Source organism: Anomaloglossus baeobatrachus, chromosome 6 (assembly GCF_048569485.1).
Source record: "Anomaloglossus baeobatrachus isolate aAnoBae1 chromosome 6, aAnoBae1.hap1, whole genome shotgun sequence".
In the NCBI taxonomy this organism is placed as follows: domain Eukaryota; kingdom Metazoa; phylum Chordata; class Amphibia; order Anura; family Aromobatidae; genus Anomaloglossus; species Anomaloglossus baeobatrachus.
Genome location: NC_134358.1, coordinates 6254896 through 6274665, shown reverse-complemented (window position 1 = coordinate 6274665; position 19770 = coordinate 6254896). Strand labels below are relative to the sequence as shown.

Sequence of the window (19770 nt, the reverse complement as noted above, 5' to 3'; positions counted from 1 at the left end):
TAAAAAATAATATAAAGAGAAAAATCAGAAAAACTGACAATTTTGTAGTGGTCTCTTAATTTTTGCCAGAGCTGTTATATATATATATATATATATATATATATATATATATATATATATATCCTGTATATACATAATTTACACTATTTAATTGTATAAAAATAAATAATTTAAAAAAATGACGTAGCGCGCCGCGGTATTTTTGATTTTTAGCGCACATAAAAAGGACGGCTACGGGATGCCACCCCCATCTGCCTGGCTTTACCTTGGCTGGCAATCAAAATACAGGGAAGCCCATTTTTTTTTTTTAGTTATTTAAAATAATAATAAAAAAAAAATGCATGGGCTCCCGCTGCATTTTCTATAGAAAAGGGTAATCCAAACAGCTACTGGCTGCTACCCCCTCTGCTTGGTGTTACCTTCACTGGCAATGGAAAATCCAGGGAAGCCCTTTTTATTTTTTTTTTTTTAAATTTCCCAAAAAAATAAAAATTAAAAAAAAACCCTACAAAATAAAGACGTTGGCTTCGCCATATTTTTGTATGCTAGCCAGGTACAGCAGGCAGGTACGGGCTGACCCCAACCCACAGCTGCCTAATTATTCCCGGCTGGGAACCAAAAATATAGGGAAGCCCTTTTTTCTTTCTTTTACAGTCCATCTACACCAGTTTACAACACATCACTTTTGCCTCCCATTGAAGTTAATGGGTTTGGCTAAGATTGACGATCCAATCGGCGATCCTGAACAGATCTGATCCTTGGCAGGATCGCTCAGTCTAGTTATGGGACTCAGGCAGAATATTAATGCCTCTCTTCTCCTTGAGATTCTTGAGAAAAGCGGGGTACTGTAACGTCCATCCCGGCGTCCCCTCGCTGTCCTGCCTTCCTTCCCCAGCGGGGAAGTAGGTTCTCTCACCTGCCCGACTGTCCTGTGATGGCTGCTCCACCCCGGTCCATGCTGCTGTCTCCCAGAGCCTTTCTACACCTTTCAGGCTTCCTGGTTCTGTCTGAACAGTGCGTGGGCAGCCATGACCCTTTTCTTAAAGGGCCAGCGCACCCTGACCCGGAAGTGCTTCTGAGGTCAGCTGAGAGGTTGCAGGTATTTAAGACACCTTCTCGTTAAGGGAGGTGCCTGGGAAATGCGTTCCTATGTTGCTAGTTCTCAGGTCACATTGTGCTGCTGCTGACTTGTACCTGTGTGTCAGTGCATTACCAGTCTGCTGCTGCAACCATCCACGCCGGCCACCTACCACGATACCCACTGATGCAAGTATCCTCCTGGGCTGCTGCTGCCGCATTCATCCATACTAGCCACATCGACAACACAGGCTGCTGCTGTTGCTATTATAGGAGACTGTATTGTGTCCCTGGCGGCAGCTGCCGAGGTTCTGCAGAACCCCCGGGGCTGCCCTCTGCAGCTGCTCATCACCTCCGCCGGCAGTAGTGAGGACTCGGCGGCCGGTCCAGCTCGCTCCTCCAGGCAAGTGAACAGTACATTCGGTCCAGTGGACCCACTAATACAGCGCTCGCCCTGCGCACATAACAGGTGCCCTCCTAACACACCGGGAGTTTGGGAGTCCTGCCCGAATGCACCCAACACACCGGGCCACAGCGGGAACTAACTGTACGCTGGAGGCTTTACCCACAGGAACCGGCTCCTCCCCATTGGCTAAACTCACAGCTTAAGGCCATGTGCGCACGTTGCGTTTTTTCATGCGTTTCTGCAGCGTTTTGAACTGGACGTTCTAATGCAAAAAATGTATGCGTTTTGATTTTCAAGCAAAGTCTATGAGAAATGGGGCTTTCTTGTGCAAATGATGCTTTAAAAACGCGGCGTTTTAGGTGCAGAAAATTTGTGAAAATCTCTGCGTTTAAATAAGCAGCGCGTCAATTGTCTTTGCCATTTTGGCAGCGTTTTGCTAACATTGGAGTCAATGAGATCTTTCTAAACGCACACAGTCACAATCCTAGCGTTTTACCTGCTTTTTGGACCAAATAAACGCATGGGTTTTGGTCATTAAATTGAGGTAATGATGTGTCCCTTTACACACACACAGTCCCACAATTAAATGAATGACAAACAATGTTTAAAAGTAATTTTAGCCAAAAATATAAGATCAGTTATCATTTAAATAAAATTAGCTATTTTGTGTATGAATTTAATCATGATATTTTTATTCTTTTTTTAAAATTTTTTTATTACTCTTTGAATGTTAAAACTTTATTTAGTCGTGTATTTGCAATGAAAACGCATCTGACTTTAAGCAAAGAAAACGCATGTTAAACGCGGTAAAAACGCATGCGTATTTTCAGCGTTTCTGTGCTCCAAACCAATTTCTGCCAGAAGATGCGCTTACAACTGCAAGTACCTCGACGCAAAGTGCGCACACAGCCTTTCCTATTGTCTCTGCCAGCACGAGCTAAACTGGCCACTAGATGGCAACATTCCCATTTACAATACAATTGACATTCTTCCATTGCTCTATACATCGGTACATACAATCCTCTATACATTAGTATATATGTGACGCCCTGGACTAGCCAGGTAGTCACAGTTAGCCCCATGCACGCCACCCATCTCCAAATAAGGTGACAGCAGCCAACCTACTAAACCCTGGTCACCTCCCTCTGGGGCTGATGTCCACACCGGGGGGGTGGAGCCAGGCGGTTGGCCACGCCCACCAAGGAGTTCACAGGTCCAGAGGCAGGGAAAACCAAGCAGATGAGTCTGAGGAGAGGAGTCTAGTTTTGACAGTGAAGTGAAGTGGAGGAGTGGAGTAAATCTGTCTGTGTCCTGGCTAGGAGCCCAGTCACCTCTGGCTAGGAGGCAGACGGTGGTGGCCGTTTGCAGGAGCCGGGAAGATGGCTCGGCGGAACCGTAAGGGACCGGGACAGGGTAGTGGCCCGCCGGTACCGAACCGGGGAACCAACTGGAAACCGGAGCACAAGTAGGGCTACTCAGACCTTGAAACGCGGTCCCGAATCTACCAGACCCCATTAATTAACTGATTGAGGTCTGGACTTTAGGTCCTTTCCTACCCAAAGTCCCGAAAGAAGGCAACAGCCCATCGATTCCGGATAACGGCCACCGCCAAGGGCCAAGAGATCCAACGGGCCAGCGCCTGCGGGCAAATGGACTCTCCCGACATACACGCCGGGGAGCGGTACTCCCGTCGCTGAAGTGCGGCTGTCCATAACTACAAAAAGGTGCAGGAGAAAGACGGACACCATCAACCCGTTTTTGGAACCGAAGCAGCCAGCTGCGGGCACCGATGTGGCGCCCTGGCCTAGCCAGGTCGTCACAGGTAACACACCCCCCCACCCCCACCCCCACTAGACAGTAACATTAGCCAAACACAAAATCCTTGTTGCCTCCCTCCAGGGTCTGATGTCCACACCAGGTGGGGTGGAGCCAAGTGGTTGGCCCCGCCCACCGAGGAGTTCACAGGCCTGGAGGCGGGAAAAGTGACAGTTTGAAGTGTGAGGAGTAAACACTTGGGTGTCTGGCTTTGCGGCCCAGGCACTGACAGCAAGGTTGGCAGACGGTGGTGGCCGTCTGCAGGAGTGGTGAATCAACGCGGAACCGTAGGACCGGGGTCGGGCGTTGGCCCGCCGGTACCGACCAGGGAGCGAAGTGAAACCAGCACACACAGGCAGGGCCATCGGACCCCGAGTAGGCTTGGAGCCACCGGCAATAGTCAAATCTGAGTGTGACCGGAACCCCAGGGGTTTCCCAACAGCAAAAGTCCCAATAGAAGGCAACCGCCCACACCGTGAGGGTATACAGCCACCGCCTAAGGCTAGAGACCCAAGGGCCAGCGCCTGCGGGCAAACGGGCTCCTCTGGCATCCATACACCGGGGAGCGGACTACCGTTGGGAATCCATCGTAGTCAAACAGTACACTAAGGTGCAGGGAGAGACAGCCGCCATCACCTGTCCGGGGAGAGACACTACAGCCGGCTGCGGGACCCGTCCATCCAGCCATTTGGTTTACCGAGGTCTTTGTACCTTTCTTACTGAGTGAGTACACCCGTGCCATCCGGCACCGCGCCGCGCTGTCCCTGCAGCCCTGCACCTCACCGACCCTGCCTCCCCGTCACAACACCAGACCCCGGGACCACCGACCCCTACCCACGGAGGGGGAAAACAACATCCTAGCTGCTCCCTACCATCGCTCCCGGGATCCCCGTCATCAGCAGCGTTGGTGCCCATCTTCACCACGACCCGTGGGTGGCGTCACGGACTAAATCCCCCAAACCAACCACACCTTTCACTCACGGACGAGGAGCGTCGCTTGAGTCCCCCGATCCGGCCCACCGCTCGAGCCACCGAGCAGCCGCAGCAGCAGCAGCACCGGACCCGAGTGTTAGCGAGCGCAGCACAGTGGCGTCCTCCCCGCCCGCGACACCGACCATCCTCCGTTTGGTTTATCAGAGACTCCCGTGTGTTTGTCAGAGTGAGTACCACCACTGTGCCTTCGGGCCATGCACCATCCGGCCCCGCCGAGCACCGACATCGCATCACATCAGACGGGTCCTGGGGCCACCATCCCTGCCCACGGAGGGGTTAACACCAAAAGCTGCACCAACATCTTCCCTGGGGTGCCTAGTAAACAGCAGCGGTGGTGCCTATATTCACCACAACCCGTGGGTGGCGTCACGAACTCTAATCTAAAACCCCCTACAAAGCGCCAGCCCCCTTGCAGAGCAACGTGACCCCTGATCCGGAGGCGCTCGAGCCACTGACACACGAGCCCGGATCCGAGCGGCTCGGCTGCAGCCAAGCACGGGGCGGTACATATACATTCCTCTAACCCTCAGTATATATGTCGCGGGCGGGGAGGGCGCTGCGCTCACCACGTTCGGGTCCGGCGCTGCTGCTGCTGCTTGCTGCTCGCTGCTCTGTGGCTCGAGCGGTGGGCCGGATCCGGGGACTCGAGCGGCGCTCCTCGCCCGTGAGTGAAAGGGGATGATTTTTGGGTTTGGGAAGTCAGTCCGTGACGCCACCCACGGTTTGTGGTGATAATGGGACACCACCGCTGCTCTGGACGGGGATCCCGGGAGCGATGACAGGGAGTAGCCGAGATGTTTCTCTCCCCTCCGTGGGTAGGGGGTTTGGTGGTCCCGGGGCCCGGTGATAGCGACTGGGAGGTGGATGGCAGGAGTTGGGGAGGTGCAGGGTCGCGGGGGCAGCACAGTGCCAGACGGCACTGTGGTACTCACTCAGCCAGTAACGTACACGGTGTCTCTGGTAAAACAAACGACTGGATGGACGGGTCCCACAGACGGCTGCGGTGGTCACTCCCGGTAGGTTGGCGGTGACTGTCTCTCCCTGCACCTTTGATGTGTTTTCGGCCCCCGATGGCTTCCCACCGGTAGCACGCACCCCAGCGGTGTGTTTGCCAGAGGAGCCCCTTTTTGTCCGCAGGCTCTGGCCCTGGGAACTCTAGCTGCGGCGGTAGCTGTATTTCCCTTCACGGTTGAGCGGTTGCCTTCAGTCGGGTCTTTGCTGCTGGGAAACCCCGGAGGTTCCCATCGCTGACGGATTTGACTGGTTTAACGGTGACTCATAGCCTGGTCGGGGTCCGTAGGCCCTGCCGAATGGTGCTGGCTTCTCTTCGCTCCCCGGTCCGGTACCGGCGGGCCACCTCCCGACCCCGGTCCTTACGGTTTGCGTCAATCGGCCTCACCTGCAGACGGTCACCACCGTCTGCAAACCTTGCTGTAGGTGCCCGGGCCACGCACCCGGACACGGTCAGACTGCTCCTTTACCACTTCACTCCTTCCCTCTCACTGTCCTCCCTCTTCTCCTCTCCTTTTCCCGCCTCCAGGACTGTGTACTCCTCGGTGGGTGGAGCCAACCGCCTGGCTCCACCCCACCTGGTGTGGACATCAGCCCCTGGAGGGAGGCAACAAGGATTTGTGTGTGACTCTGGTGTTCCTACCCGGGGTGTGTTGTTGCTGTACCTGTGACGTCCTGGCTTGTCCAGGGCGCCACATATACACTGCTGTATATGTCAGTATATATGTACCGCCCGCTCAGCTGCAGCCGAGCCACTTGGATCCGGGCTCGTGTGTCGGTGGCTCGAGCGCCTCCGGACCGGGGGTCACTTCGCTCTGCAAGGGGGCTGGCGCCTTGAAGGGGGAAGAGAGAATGGTGGGTCATGACCGAGGCCGTGATCTTTTTGATAGAGTTTGTGACGCCACCCACGGGTTGTGGTGAATGTGGGCACCTCCGCTGCTGTTTACTAGGCACCCCAGGGGAGAGGTTGATGCAGCTTTTCGTGTTAACCCCTCTGTGGGCAGGGGTGGTGGCCCCGGGACCCGATTTGGTGAATGCAGTGCGTGGCCTGAGGGCACAGTGGTACTCACTCTGACAGATACACGGGAGTCTCTGGTAAACCCATTTACTCCTCTCACTCTCAACTCCTAACTGCTCTTTTCCTCTCCTCCAACTAATCTGCTAGGGTTTTTCCTGCCTCTGGGCCTGTGAACTCCTCGGTGGGCGGAGCCCACCACCTGGCCCCGCCCCCTGGTGTGGACATCAGCCCCAGAGGGAGGTGACCAGGGTTTAGTAGGTTGGCTGCTGTCACCTTATTAGGGGCTGGTGTTGTGCAGGGGCCTACCTGTGACTACCTGACTAGTCCAGGGCGTCACCTATACATTGCTCGAGGCTTCACGTCCGCACACACTGACAGCAGGAATAGGAAGCTATAATCTCTTTATTTGTGTATCCTCGTGTCACATCTGCGGTTACAGGATCCAGCTGTTGAGGATTGTCAGCAGCAGTCCCAGCGCCAGGGTGCCGGCGGCAGAGCTGGAGGTGACGGCGGCGCTAGTGTTGCACAGGTCGGTGGTGCAGCATAACACGACGAATCCGTCTCCACGCCTCGGAGCGCAGACATCAGTACACTGTGTGGTGTAGGTGACACCGACCCCGGCTACACGGGAGAAAACAGACTGATCAGTGACAAAGGGGCGGGGCTACCACCTGTCAGTCATTATCAGCTGTAGCTGAAGGAGAGACTACAACCCCCATAATGATAGAACATGATGAGGATCTCACCGTTCTTCTCGGCCTCCACCTTGGTCTCGCAGTATGGCTGCTCGCTGCTGCAGATCTTCACCGTCCGACACTGAGAAGAAACCGACTCACAGGAGAAGCATCTGAGCGAGAGACCTGCGGGCAAAGGGGGATACAGAGTACCCAACCTTGTATCTAATCCTCTCCTGTGTGATACTGTCTGCTGAGCTGTGTATCTAATCCTATACTGTGTGATACTGTCTTCTGAGCGGTGTATCTAATCCTCTCCTCAGGGGCGTACTGATGGCACTCGCAGAAGTCGCCATTGTGACCGGGCCCGACAGGTTAGGGGGCCGCGGCCTCCCTGCAGATCAGCAGTCGACTCCTTTCTGCGTGAGAGGAGCTGCTTTGTTCTTTTGCACACCACGCGGCCACTATATGACCCGCTGCCGCCGCCACTGACACTGGGCCCCTCCCCCCCCGTCATCACACACAACAATGATAAAGCATCAAGCGGCGCACACCACTCCATGCTCCATCATTCTCCCCCTGTGCCTGCGCATTGGCGTCACTCCTCTGCGACTGCTGTGCTGAGGCAAGCAGTGAGCAGGACGAAAGGACACTGACCGGAGCAGCGGGGGAACGAGGAGAGAGGTGAGGACAGAGCAGCGGGGGAACGAGGAGAGAGGTGAGGATAGAGCAACGGTGGAACGAGTAGAGAGGTGAGGACAGAGCAGCGGTGGAACAAGGAAAGAGGTGAGGACAGAGCAGCGGTGGAATGAGGAGAAAAGTGAGGACAGAGCAGCAGTGTAACAATGAGAAAGGTGAGGACAGAGCAGCAGTGAAACGAGGAGAAAGGTGAGGACAGAGCAGCAGTGAAACGAGGAGAAAGGTGAGGACAGAGCAGCAGTGGAACGAAGAGAAAGGTGAGGAAAGAGCAGCAGTGAAACGATGAGAAAGGTGAGGACAGAGCAGCAGTGAAACGAGGAGAAAGATGAGGAAAGAGCAGTGGTGGAACAAGGAGAAAGGTGAGGAAAGAGCAGCGGTGGAACAAGGAGAAAGGTGAGGACACAGCAGCGGTGGAAGAAGGAGAGAGGTGCGGACAGAGCAGCGGTAGAACGATGAGAAAGGTGAGGACAGAGCAGCGGTGGAAGAAGGAGAGAGATGAGGACACAGCAGCGGTGGAAGAAAGAGAGAGGTGAGGACAGAGCAGCGGTGGAAGAAGGAGAGAGGTGAGGACAGAGCAGCGGTGGAAGAAGGAGAGAGGTGAGGACACAGCAGCGGTGGAAGAAGGAGAGAGGTGAGGACAGAGCAGCGGTGCAAGAAGGAGAGAGGTGAGGACAGAGCAGCGGTGGAAGAAAGAGAGAGGAGAGGACAGAGCAGCAGTGGAAGAAGAAGAGAGGTGAGGATAGAGCAGCGGTGGAAGAAGGAGAGAGGTGAGGACAGAGCAGCGGTGGAAGAAGGAGAGAGGTGAGGACAGAGCAGCGGTGGAAGAAGGAGAGAGGTGAGGACAGAGAAGCGGTGGAAGAAGAAGAGAGGTGAGGACAGAGCAGCGGTGGAACAAGGAGAGAGGTGAGGACAGAGCAGCGGTGGAACAAGGAGAGAGGTGTCAGTGTCATTATCCCGTACCACAAGTATCGGTGTGCATGGAGTGGGGGAGCCTAGGAGAACTGCACCGGGGCCCATCAAACTGATACTGAGCTGTGTATCCAATCCTATCCTGCGTGATACTGTCTGGTGAGCTGTGTATCTAATTCTATCCTGTGTGATACTGTCTGCTGAGCCGTGTATCTAATCCTACCCTGAGTGAAACTGTCTGCTGAGCTTTGTATCTAATCCTATCCTGTGTGATACTGTCTGCTGAGCTGTGTATCTAATCCTATCCTGTGTGATACTGTCTGCTGAGCCGTGTATATAATCCTCTCCTGTGTGATACTGTCTGCTGAGCTGTGTATCTAATCCTATCCTGTGTGATACTGTCTGCTGAGCCGTGTATCTAATCCTATCCTGTGTGATACTGTCTGCTGAGCCGGGTATCTAATCCTATCCTGTGTGATACTGTCTGCTGAGCCATGTATCTCATCCTCTCCTGTGTGATACTGTCTGCTGAGCTGTATCTAATCCTCTCCTGTGTGATTCTGTCTGCTGAGCCGTGTATCTAATCCTCTCCTGTGTGATACTGTCTGCTGAGCCGTGTATCTAATCCTCTCCTGTGTGATACTGTCTGCTGAGCCGTGTATCTAATCCTCTCCTGTGGGATACTGTCTGCTGAGCTGTGTATCTAATCCTATCCTGTGTGATACTCTGTGCTGAGCTGTGTATCTAATCCTATCCTGTGTGATACTGTCTGCTGAGCCGTGTATCTAATCCTCTCCTGTGGGATACTGTCTGCTGAGCTGTGTATCTAATCCTCTCGTGTGTGATACTGTCTGCTGAGCCATGTATCTAATTCTCTCCTGTGTGATACTGTCTGCTGAGCTGTGTATCTAATCCTATCCTGTGTGATACTGTCTGCTGAGCTGTGTATCTAATCCTATCCTGTGTGATACTGTCTGCTGAGCTGTGTATCTAATCCTATCCTGTGTGATACTGTCTGCTGAGCCGTGTATCTAATTCTCTCCTGTGTGATACTGTCTGCTGAGCTGTGTATCTAATCCTCTTCTGTGTGATACTGTCTGCTGAGCCGTGTATCTAATCCTATCCTGTGTGATACTGTGTGCTGAGCTGTGTATCTAATCCTGTCCTGTATGATACTGTCTGCTGAGCTGTGTATCTAATCCTATCCTGTGTGATACTGTCTGCTGAGCCGTGTATCTAATCCTCTCCTGTGTGATACTGTCTGCTGAGCCGTGTATCTAATCCTCTCCTGTGTGATACTGTCTGCTGAACCGTGTATCTAATCCTCTCCTGTGTGATACTGTCTGCTGAGCGGTGTATCTAATCCTCTCCTGTGTAATACTGTCTGCTGAGCCGTGTATCTAATCCCCTCCTGTGTGATACTGTCTGCTGAGCTGTGTATCTAATCCTCTCCTGTGTGATACTGTCTGCTGAGCTGTGCATCTAATCCTCTCCTGTGTGATACTGTCTGCTGAGCCGTGTATCTAATCCTCTCCTGTGTGATACTGTCTGCTGAGCCGTGTATCTAATCCTCTCCTGTGTGATACTGTCTGCTGAGCCGTGTATCTAATCCTATCCTGTGTGATACTGTGTGCTGAGCTGTGTATCTAATCCTGTCCTGTATGATACTGTCTGCTGAGCTGTGTATCTAATCCTATCCTGTGTGATACTGTCTGCTGAGCCGTGTATCTAATCCTCTCCTGTGTGATACTGTCTGCTGAGCCGTGTATCTAATCCTCTCCTGTGTGATAATGTCTGCTGAGCCGTGTATCTAATCCTCTCCTGTGTGATACTGTCTGCTGAGCCGTGTATCTAATCCTCTCCTGTGTGATACTGTCTGCTGAGCCGTGTATCTAATCCTCTCCTGTGTGATACTGTCTGCTGAGCCGTGTATCTAATCCTCTCCTGTGTGATACTGTTTGCTGAGCCGTGTATCTAATCCTCTCCTGTGTGATACTGTCTGCTGAGCCGTGTATCTAATCCTCTCCTGTGTGATACTGTCTGCTGAGCCGTGTATCTAATCCTCTCCTGTGTGATACTGTCTGCTGAGCCGTGTATCTAATCCTCTCCTGTGTGATACTGTCTGCTGAGCCGTGTATCTAATCCTATCCTGTGTGATACTGTGTGCTGAGCTGCTGTATCTAATCCTCTCCTGTGTGATACTGTCTGCTGAGCCGTGTATCTAATCCTCTCCTGTGTGATACTGTCTGCTGAGCTGTGTATCTAATCCTCTCCTGTGTGATACTGTCTGCTGAGCTGTGTATCTAATCCTATCCTGTGTGATACTGTCTGCTGAGCTGTGTATCTAATCCTCTCCTGTGTGATACTGTCTGCTGAGCCGTGTATCTAATCCTATCCTGTGTGATACTGTCTGCTGAGCTGAGTATCTAATCCTCTCCTGTGTGATACTGTCTGCTGAGCTGTGTATCTAATCCCCTCCTGTGTGATACTGTGTGCTGAACCGTGTATCTAATCCCCTACTGTGTGATACTGTGTGCTGAGCTGTGTATCTAATCCTCTCCTGTGTGATACTGACTGTTGAGCTATGTATCTAATCCTCTCCTGTGTGATACTGTCTGCTGAGCTGTGTATCTAATCCTCTCCTGTGTGATACTGTCTGCTGAGCCGTGTATCTAATCCTCTCCTGTGTGATACTGTGTGCTGAGCTGTGTATCTAATCCTCTCCTGTGTGATACTGTCTGCTGAGCCGTGTATCTAATCCCCTCCTGTGTGATACTGTGTGCTGAGCTGCTGTATCTAATCCTCTCCTGTGTGATACTGTCTGCTGAGCGGTGTATCTAATCCTCTCCTGTGTAATACTGTCTGCTGAGCCGTGTATCTAATCCCCTCCTGTGTGATACTGTCTTCTGAGCTGTGTATCTAATCCTCTCCTGTGTGATACTGTCTGCTGAGCTGTGCATCTAATCCTCTCCTGTGTGATACTGTCTGCTGAGCCGTGTATCTAATCCTCTCCTGTGTGATACTGTCTGCTGAGCCGTGTATCTAATCCTCTCCTGTGTGATACTGTCTGCTGAGCCGTGTATCTAATCCTATCCTGTGTGATACTGTGTGCTGAGCTGTGTATCTAATCCTGTCCTGTATGATACTGTCTGCTGAGCTGTGTATCTAATCCTATCCTGTGTGATACTGTCTGCTGAGCCGTGTATCTAATCCTCTCCTGTGTGATACTGTCTGCTGAGCCGTGTATCTAATCCTCTCCTGTGTGATAATGTCTGCTGAGCCGTGTATCTAATCCTCTCCTGTGTGATACTGTCTGCTGAGCCGTGTATCTAATCCTCTCCTGTGTGATACTGTCTGCTGAGCCGTGTATCTAATCCTCTCCTGTGTGATACTGTCTGCTGAGCCGTGTATCTAATCCTCTCCTGTGTGATACTGTTTGCTGAGCCGTGTATCTAATCCTCTCCTGTGTGATACTGTCTGCTGAGCCGTGTATCTAATCCTCTCCTGTGTGATACTGTCTGCTGAGCCGTGTATCTAATCCTCTCCTGTGTGATACTGTCTGCTGAGCCGTGTATCTAATCCTCTCCTGTGTGATACTGTCTGCTGAGCCGTGTATCTAATCCTATCCTGTGTGATACTGTGTGCTGAGCTGCTGTATCTAATCCTCTCCTGTGTGATACTGTCTGCTGAGCCGTGTATCTAATCCTCTCCTGTGTGATACTGTCTGCTGAGCTGTGTATCTAATCCTCTCCTGTGTGATACTGTCTGCTGAGCTGTGTATCTAATCCTATCCTGTGTGATACTGTCTGCTGAGCTGTGTATCTAATCCTCTCCTGTGTGATACTGTCTGCTGAGCCGTGTATCTAATCCTATCCTGTGTGATACTGTCTGCTGAGCTGAGTATCTAATCCTCTCCTGTGTGATACTGTCTGCTGAGCTGTGTATCTAATCCCCTCCTGTGTGATACTGTGTGCTGAACCGTGTATCTCATCCCCTACTGTGTGATACTGTGTGCTGAGCTGTGTATCTAATCCTCTCCTGTGTGATACTGACTGTTGAGCTATGTATCTAATCCTCTCCTGTGTGATACTGTCTGCTGAGCCGTGTATCTAATCCTCTCCTGTGTGATGATACTGTCTGCTGAGCTGTGTATCTAATCCTCTCCTGTGTGATACTGTCTGCTGAGCGGTGTATCTAATCCTCTCCTGTGTGATACTGTGTGCTGAGCTGTGTATCTAATCCTCTCCTGTGTGATACTGTCTGCTGAGCCGTGTATCTAATCCTCTCCTGTGTGATAATGTCTGCTGAGCCGTGTATCTAATCCTCTCCTGTGTGATACTGTCTGCTGAGCCGTGTATCTAATCCTCTCCTGTGTGATACTGTCTGCTGAGCCGTGTATCTAATCCTCTCCTGTGTGATACTGTCTGCTGAGCCGTGTATCTAATCCTCTCCTGTGTGATACTGTTTGCTGAGCCGTGTATCTAATCCTCTCCTGTGTGATACTGTCTGCTGAGCCGTGTATCTAATCCTCTCCTGTGTGATACTGTCTGCTGAGCCGTGTATCTAATCCTCTCCTGTGTGATACTGTCTGCTGAGCCGTGTATCTAATCCTCTCCTGTGTGATACTGTCTGCTGAGCCGTGTATCTAATCCTATCCTGTGTGATACTGTGTGCTGAGCTGCTGTATCTAATCCTCTCCTGTGTGATACTGTCTGCTGAGCCGTGTATCTAATCCTCTGCTGTGTGATACTGTCTGCTGAGCTGTGTATCTAATCCTATCCTGTGTGATACTGTCTGCTGAGCTGTGTATCTAATCCTATCCTGTGTGATACTGTCTGTTGAGCTGTGTATCTAATCCTCTCCTGTGTGATACTGTCTGCTGAGCTGTGTATCTAATCCTATCCTGTGTGATACTGTCTGCTGAGCTGTGTATCTAATCCTCTCCTGTGTGATACTGTCTGCTGAGCCGTGTATCTAATCCTATCCTGTGTGATACTGTCTGCTGAGCTGAGTATCTAATCCTCTCCTGTGTGATACTGTCTGCTGAGCTGTGTATCTAATCCCCTCCTGTGTGATACTGTGTGCTGAACCGTGTATCTCATCCCCTACTGTGTGATACTGTGTGCTGAGCTGTGTATCTAATCCTCTCCTGTGTGATACTGACTGTTGAGCTATGTATCTAATCCTCTCCTGTGTGATACTGTCTGCTGAGCCGTGTATCTAATCCTCTCCTGTGTGATACTGTCTGCTGAGCGGTGTATCTAATCCTCTCCTGTGTGATACTGTGTGCTGAGCTGTGTATCTAATCCTCTCCTGTGTGATACTGTCTGCTGAGCCGTGTATCTAATCCTCTCCTGTGTGATACTGTCTGCTGAGCTGTGTATCTAATCCTGTCCTGTGTGATACTGTCTGCTGAGCCGTGTATCTAATCCTCTCCTGTGTGATACTGTGTGCTGAGCTGCTGTATCTAATCCTCTCCTGTGTGATACTGTCTGCTGAGCCGTGTATCTAATCCTCTCCTGTGTGATACTGTGTGCTGAGCTGTGTATCTAATCCTCTCCTGTGTGATACTGTCTGCTGAGCCGTGTATCTAATCCTCTCCTGTGTGATACTGTGTGCTGAGCTGCTGTATCTAATCCTCTCCTGTGTGATACTGTCTGCTGAGCTGTGTATCTAATCCTCTCCTGTGTGATACTGTCTGCTGAGCCGTGTATCTAATCCTCTCCTGTGTGATACTGTGTGCTGAGCTGTGTATCTAATCCTCTCCTGTGTGCTACTGTCTGCTGAGCCTTGTATCTAATCCTCTCCTGTGTGATACTGTCTGCTGCGCCGTGTATCTAATCCTCTCCTGTGTAATTCTGTGTGCTGAGCTGTGTATCTAATCCTCTCCTGTGTGATACTGTCTGCTGAGCCGTGTATCTAATCCTCTCCTGTGTGATACTGTGTGCTGAGCTGCTGTATCTAATCCTCTCCTGTGAGATACTGTCTGCTGAGCTGTGTATCTAATCCTATCCTGTGTGATCCTGTCTGCTGAGCTGTGTATCTAATCCTCTCCTGTGTGATACTGTCTGCTGAGCTGTGTATCTAATCCTATCCTGTGTGATACTGTGTGCTGAGCTGCTGTATCTCAGCTGTCCCCAGTGCTGGGGTGTTACCTGTGGCTGCGCAGAGGGCGATCACCAGGAGGAGGCTTGTGTGCACTGCCATTGTGCGGAGTGATCGGGGGTCTCTGCCTTCTTTATACACTGGAGATTGTGGGGTCTTCTGGGGTCTTTTTCAGCAGATGTTCCCTCCGCTCTGGAGGAAGAAATGATGCACAGATTGTAGGTGACCGCGATGTACACGTGTGTGAACGACATCGGCCCCCCAACTACCAGAGCGGCGGGTCACATCAGCCATCAGCTTTCACCAGTCCTGGGGTCCTCAGGACATCCTACGCAGAGTCAGGAGCCATCTCCCGCCTCCGCCGCTCTCTCCGTCAGTCTGGACGGTGGCATCCGAAAGCGGGGGCCAGAAAGCAGAAAGGAGGTGCGCACCACTGCCCGCTGCAGGAGTGGGGGTGTGTACAGTTAGGCAATGTCCAGAGTACTATAGGGATGATTATGGAGAGGTGCAATATACTAAATGGAGGAGTATGGGGGTGCATTATACTATATGGAGGAGTATGGGGGTGCATTATACTATATGGAGGAGAATGGGGGTGCAATATACTAAATGGAGGAGTATGGGGGTGCAGTATACTATATGGAGGACTATGGTGGTGCATTATACTATATGGAGGAGTATGGGGGTGCATTATACTATATGGAGGACTATGGTGGTGCATTATACTATATGGAGGATTATGGGGGGTGCATTATACTATATGGAGGAGTATGGGGGGTGCATTATACTATATGGAGGAGTATGGGGGGTGCATTATACTATATGGAGGATTATGGGGGGTGCATTATACTATATGGAGGATTATGGGGGGTGCATTATACTATATGGAGGAGAATGGGGGGTGCATTATACTATGTGGAGGAGAATGGGGGTGCATTATACTATATGGAGGAGTATGGGGGGTGCATTATACTATATGGAGGAGTATGGGGGTGCATTATACTATATGGAGGAGTATGGGGGGTGCATTATACTATATGGAGGATTATGGGGGGTGCATTATACTATATGGAGGAGTATGGGGGGTGCATTATACTATATGGAGGAGAATGGGGGGTGCATTATACTATATGGAGGAGAATGGGGGTGCATTATACTATATGGAGGAGTATGGGGGGTGCATTATACTATATGGAGGAGTATGGGGGGTGCATTATACTATATGGAGGAGTATGGGGGTGCATTATACTATATGGAGGAGAATGGGGGGTGCATTATACTATATGGAGGAGAATGGGGGTGCATTATACTATATGGAGGAGTATGGGGGGTGCATTATACTATATGGAGGAGAATGGGGGTGCATTATACTATATGGAGGAGTATGGGGGGTGCATTATACTATATGGAGGAGAATGGGGGGTGCATTATACTATATGGAGGAGAATGGGGGTGCATTATACTATATGGAGGAGTATGGGGGGTGCATTATACTATATGGAGGAGTATGGGGGTGCATTATACTATATGGAGGAGTATGGGGGGTGCATTATACTATATGGAGGATTATGGGGGGTGCATTATACTATATGGAGGAGTATGGGGGGTGCATTATACTATATGGAGGAGTATGGGGGGTGCATTATACTATATGGAGGATTATGGGGGGTGCATTATACTATATGGAGGAGTATGGGGGGTGCATTATACTATATGGAGGAGTATGGGGGGTGCATTATACTATATGGAGGAGTATGGGGGGTGCATTATACTATATGAAGGAGTATGGGGGTGCATTATACTATATGGAGGAGTATGGGGGGTGCATTATACTATATGGAGGAGTATGGGGGTGCATTATACTATATGGAGGAGTATGGGGGGTGCATTATACTATATGGAGGAGTATGGGGGGTGCATTATACTATATGGAGGAGTATGGGGGGTGCATTATACTATATGGAGGAGTATGGGGGGTGCATTATACTATATGAAGGAGTATGGGGGTGCATTATACTATATGGAGGATTATGGGGGGTGCATTATACTATATGGAGGAGTATGGGGGGTGCATTATACTATATGGAGGAGTATGGGGGTGCATTATACTATATGGAGGACTATGGTGGTGCATTATACTATATGGAGGAGTATGGGTGGTGCATTATACTATATGGAGGAGAATGGGGGTACATTATACTATATGGAGGAGAATGGGGGTACATTATACTATATGGAGGAGTATGGGGGTGCATTATACTATATGGAGGAGTATGGGGGGTGCATTATACTATATGGAGGAGTATGGGGGGTGCATTATACTATATGGAGGAGTATGGGGGTGCATTATACTATATGGAGGAGAATGGGGGTACATTATACTATATGGAGGACTATGGGGGGTGCATTATACTATATGGAGGAGTATGGGGGGTGCATTATACTATATGGAGGAGTATAGGGGTACATTATATTATATGTACAGTAATGGAGGACAACATAAAGTGTGGGAGACATGACACAAAATGGGGGATGACATACAGTGCGTGGTGACGATAAAACAGTGCTGGGGGCGACATAACATGTGGGGGGTTGTACAGTTCGCGGAGGGATGATATAGTGCGTGGGGATGACATACAGTGCGGGGGAACGAGGTACAGTACGGGGGGATGAGGTACAGTGCGGGGGGACGAGGTACAGTGCGGGGGGGACTAGGTATGGTGCGGGGGGACGAGGTACAGTGCTGGGGGGACTAGGTACGGTGCGGGGGGACGAGGTACAGTGCAAGGGGATAGCTCACAGTATGAGGGGACGAGATACAGAGCAGGGGGATGAGGCACAGTGCGGGGGGATGACATACGGTGCGGGGGGACGAGGTACGGTGTGGATGGACGAGGTACAGTGCAGGGGGACGAGGTACAGTGTGGGGGGATGACATACGGTGCGGGGGGACGAGGTACGGTGCGGGGGGATGAGGTACAGTGCGGGGGACGAGGTACAGTGCGGGAGGGACGAGGTACAGTGTGGGGGGGATGAGGTACAGTGCGGGGGGACGAGGTACAGTGCGGGAGGGACGAGGTACAGTGCGGGAGGGACGGGACGAGGTACAGTGCGGGGGGACGAGGTACGGTGCGGGGGGACGAGGTACAGTGCAAGGGGATGGCTCACAGTATGGGGGGACGAGATACAGAGCAGGGGGACGAGGCACAGTGCGGGGGGATGACATACGGTGCGGGGGGACGAGGTACGGTGCGGGGGGACGAGGTACAGTGCGAGGGACGAGGTACAGTGCGGGGGGGACGAGGTACAGTGTGGGGGGGACGAGGTAGAGTGCGGGGGGGGACGAGGTAGAGTGCGGGGGGGGATGAGGTACAGTGCGGGGGGGTCGAGGTACAGTCCGGGGGGACGAGGTACAGTGCAAGGGGATGGCTCACAGTATGGGGGGACGAGGTACAGTGCGGGGGGACGAGGTACAGTGCGGGGGGGCGAGGTACAGTGCTGGAGGGCGAGGTACAGTGCGGGGGGGCGAGGTACAGTGCAGGGGGGGGCAAGGAACAGTGCTGGGGGGACGAGGTACAGTGCAGGGGGGAGAGGAACAGTGCGGGGGGTGGGACGAGGTACAGTGCAGGGGGGCGAGGAACAGTGCGGGGGGGACGAGGAACAGTGCGGGGGAGGGAACGAGGTACAGTGCAGGGGGCGAGGAGCAGTGCGGGGGGGACGAGGTACAGGGCAGGGGAGGGGACGAGGTACAGTGCAGGGGGGAGGACGTACAGTGCGGGGGAGGGGACGAGGTACAGTGCGGGGGGGACGAGGTACAGTGCGGGGGGGGACGAGGTACAGTGCGGGGGAGGGGACGAGGTACAGTGCAGGGGGGAGGAGGTACAGTGCGGGGGAGGGGACGAGGTACAGTGCGGAGGGGAGGAGGCACAGTGCGGGGGAGGGGACGAGGTACAGGCAGGGGGGAGGAGGTACAGTGCGGGGGAGGGGACGAGGTACAGTGCGGGGGGAGGAGGCACAGTGCGGGGGAGGGGACGAGGTACAGTGCGGGGGAGACGAGGCACAGTGCGGGGGAGGGGACGAGGTACAGTGCAGGGGGGAGGAGGCACAGTGCGGGGGAGGGGACGAGGCACAGTGCGGGGGAGGGGACGAGGCACAGTGCGGGGGAGGGGACGAGGTACAGTGCGGGGGGGAGGAGGCACAGTGCAGGGGGGAGGAGGCACAGTGCGGGGGAGGGGACGAGGCACAGTTACCATGCAGAGATCGCTCAGCAGTTGGCAGGAATCTGACAGTTGAACCGCGCAGGACGTCCTCCTGCCAGTCAGTGGCTGCAGCTCCTCCAATCAGAGCAGCTTGTATCTAGCTCCTCCCACCTCGGGGGAGGGGTCTTCTCTCATGTCTTCACACTGACTCTGAGTCTCCGGGACAAGATGGCGACAGGAATGTCAGAAGGGGAGAATCGGAAATGCGTTTTCTGAGCTCTGCAGTGTTTGTTTCCGCGGCGATGGCTCCGGAGGGTTTCAGCCATTTTGGGTCCTGACGTTGCTGCTTTTTTATTTCATTTTTTAGAAAAACCAACAAATCTGAAATTTTACAACATTTTTTAATCTTCTTAGACGTTTTCCAAGAATTTGTGAGAATACAAAGTAATATACGGATCCCGCAATATATGAGGAGGGGAGACTCGTCCTGTATATATGAGGAGGGGGAGACGTGTCCTGTATATATGAGGAGGGGAGACGCGTCCTGTATATATGAGGAGGGGAGACGTGTCCTGTATATATGAGGAGGGGAGACGCGTCCTGTATATATGAGGAGGGGAGACGCGTCCTGTATATATGAGGAGGGGAGACGCGTCCTGTATATATGAGGAGGGGAGACGCGTCCTGTATATATGAGGAGGGGAGACGCGTCCTGTATATATGAGGAGGGGAGACGCGTCCTGTATATATGAGGAGGGGAGACGCGTCCTGTATATATGAGGAGGGGAGACGCGTCCTGTATATATGAGGAGGGGAGACGTGTCCTGTATATATGAGGAGGGGGAGACGCGTCCTGTATATATG

General features: G+C 52.2%; 1 protein-coding gene across 1 annotated transcript; it reads right to left on the bottom strand.

The window, feature by feature from the left end:
• Positions 1–6714: 6714 nt before the first annotated feature.
• Positions 6715–19022, bottom strand: LOC142243795 (lymphocyte antigen 6D-like). The gene is made up of 4 exons (XM_075315996.1): positions 18958–19022; positions 14758–14899; positions 7067–7180; positions 6715–6941 (listed from the first exon to the last, which is right to left on the bottom strand). Exons 2-4 carry the CDS (start codon positions 14807–14809, stop codon positions 6754–6756), a joined length of 354 nt encoding a protein of 117 aa, XP_075172111.1. The 5' UTR covers positions 14810–14899; positions 18958–19022; the 3' UTR covers positions 6715–6753.
• Between the last annotated feature and the right edge of the window lie 748 nt (positions 19023–19770).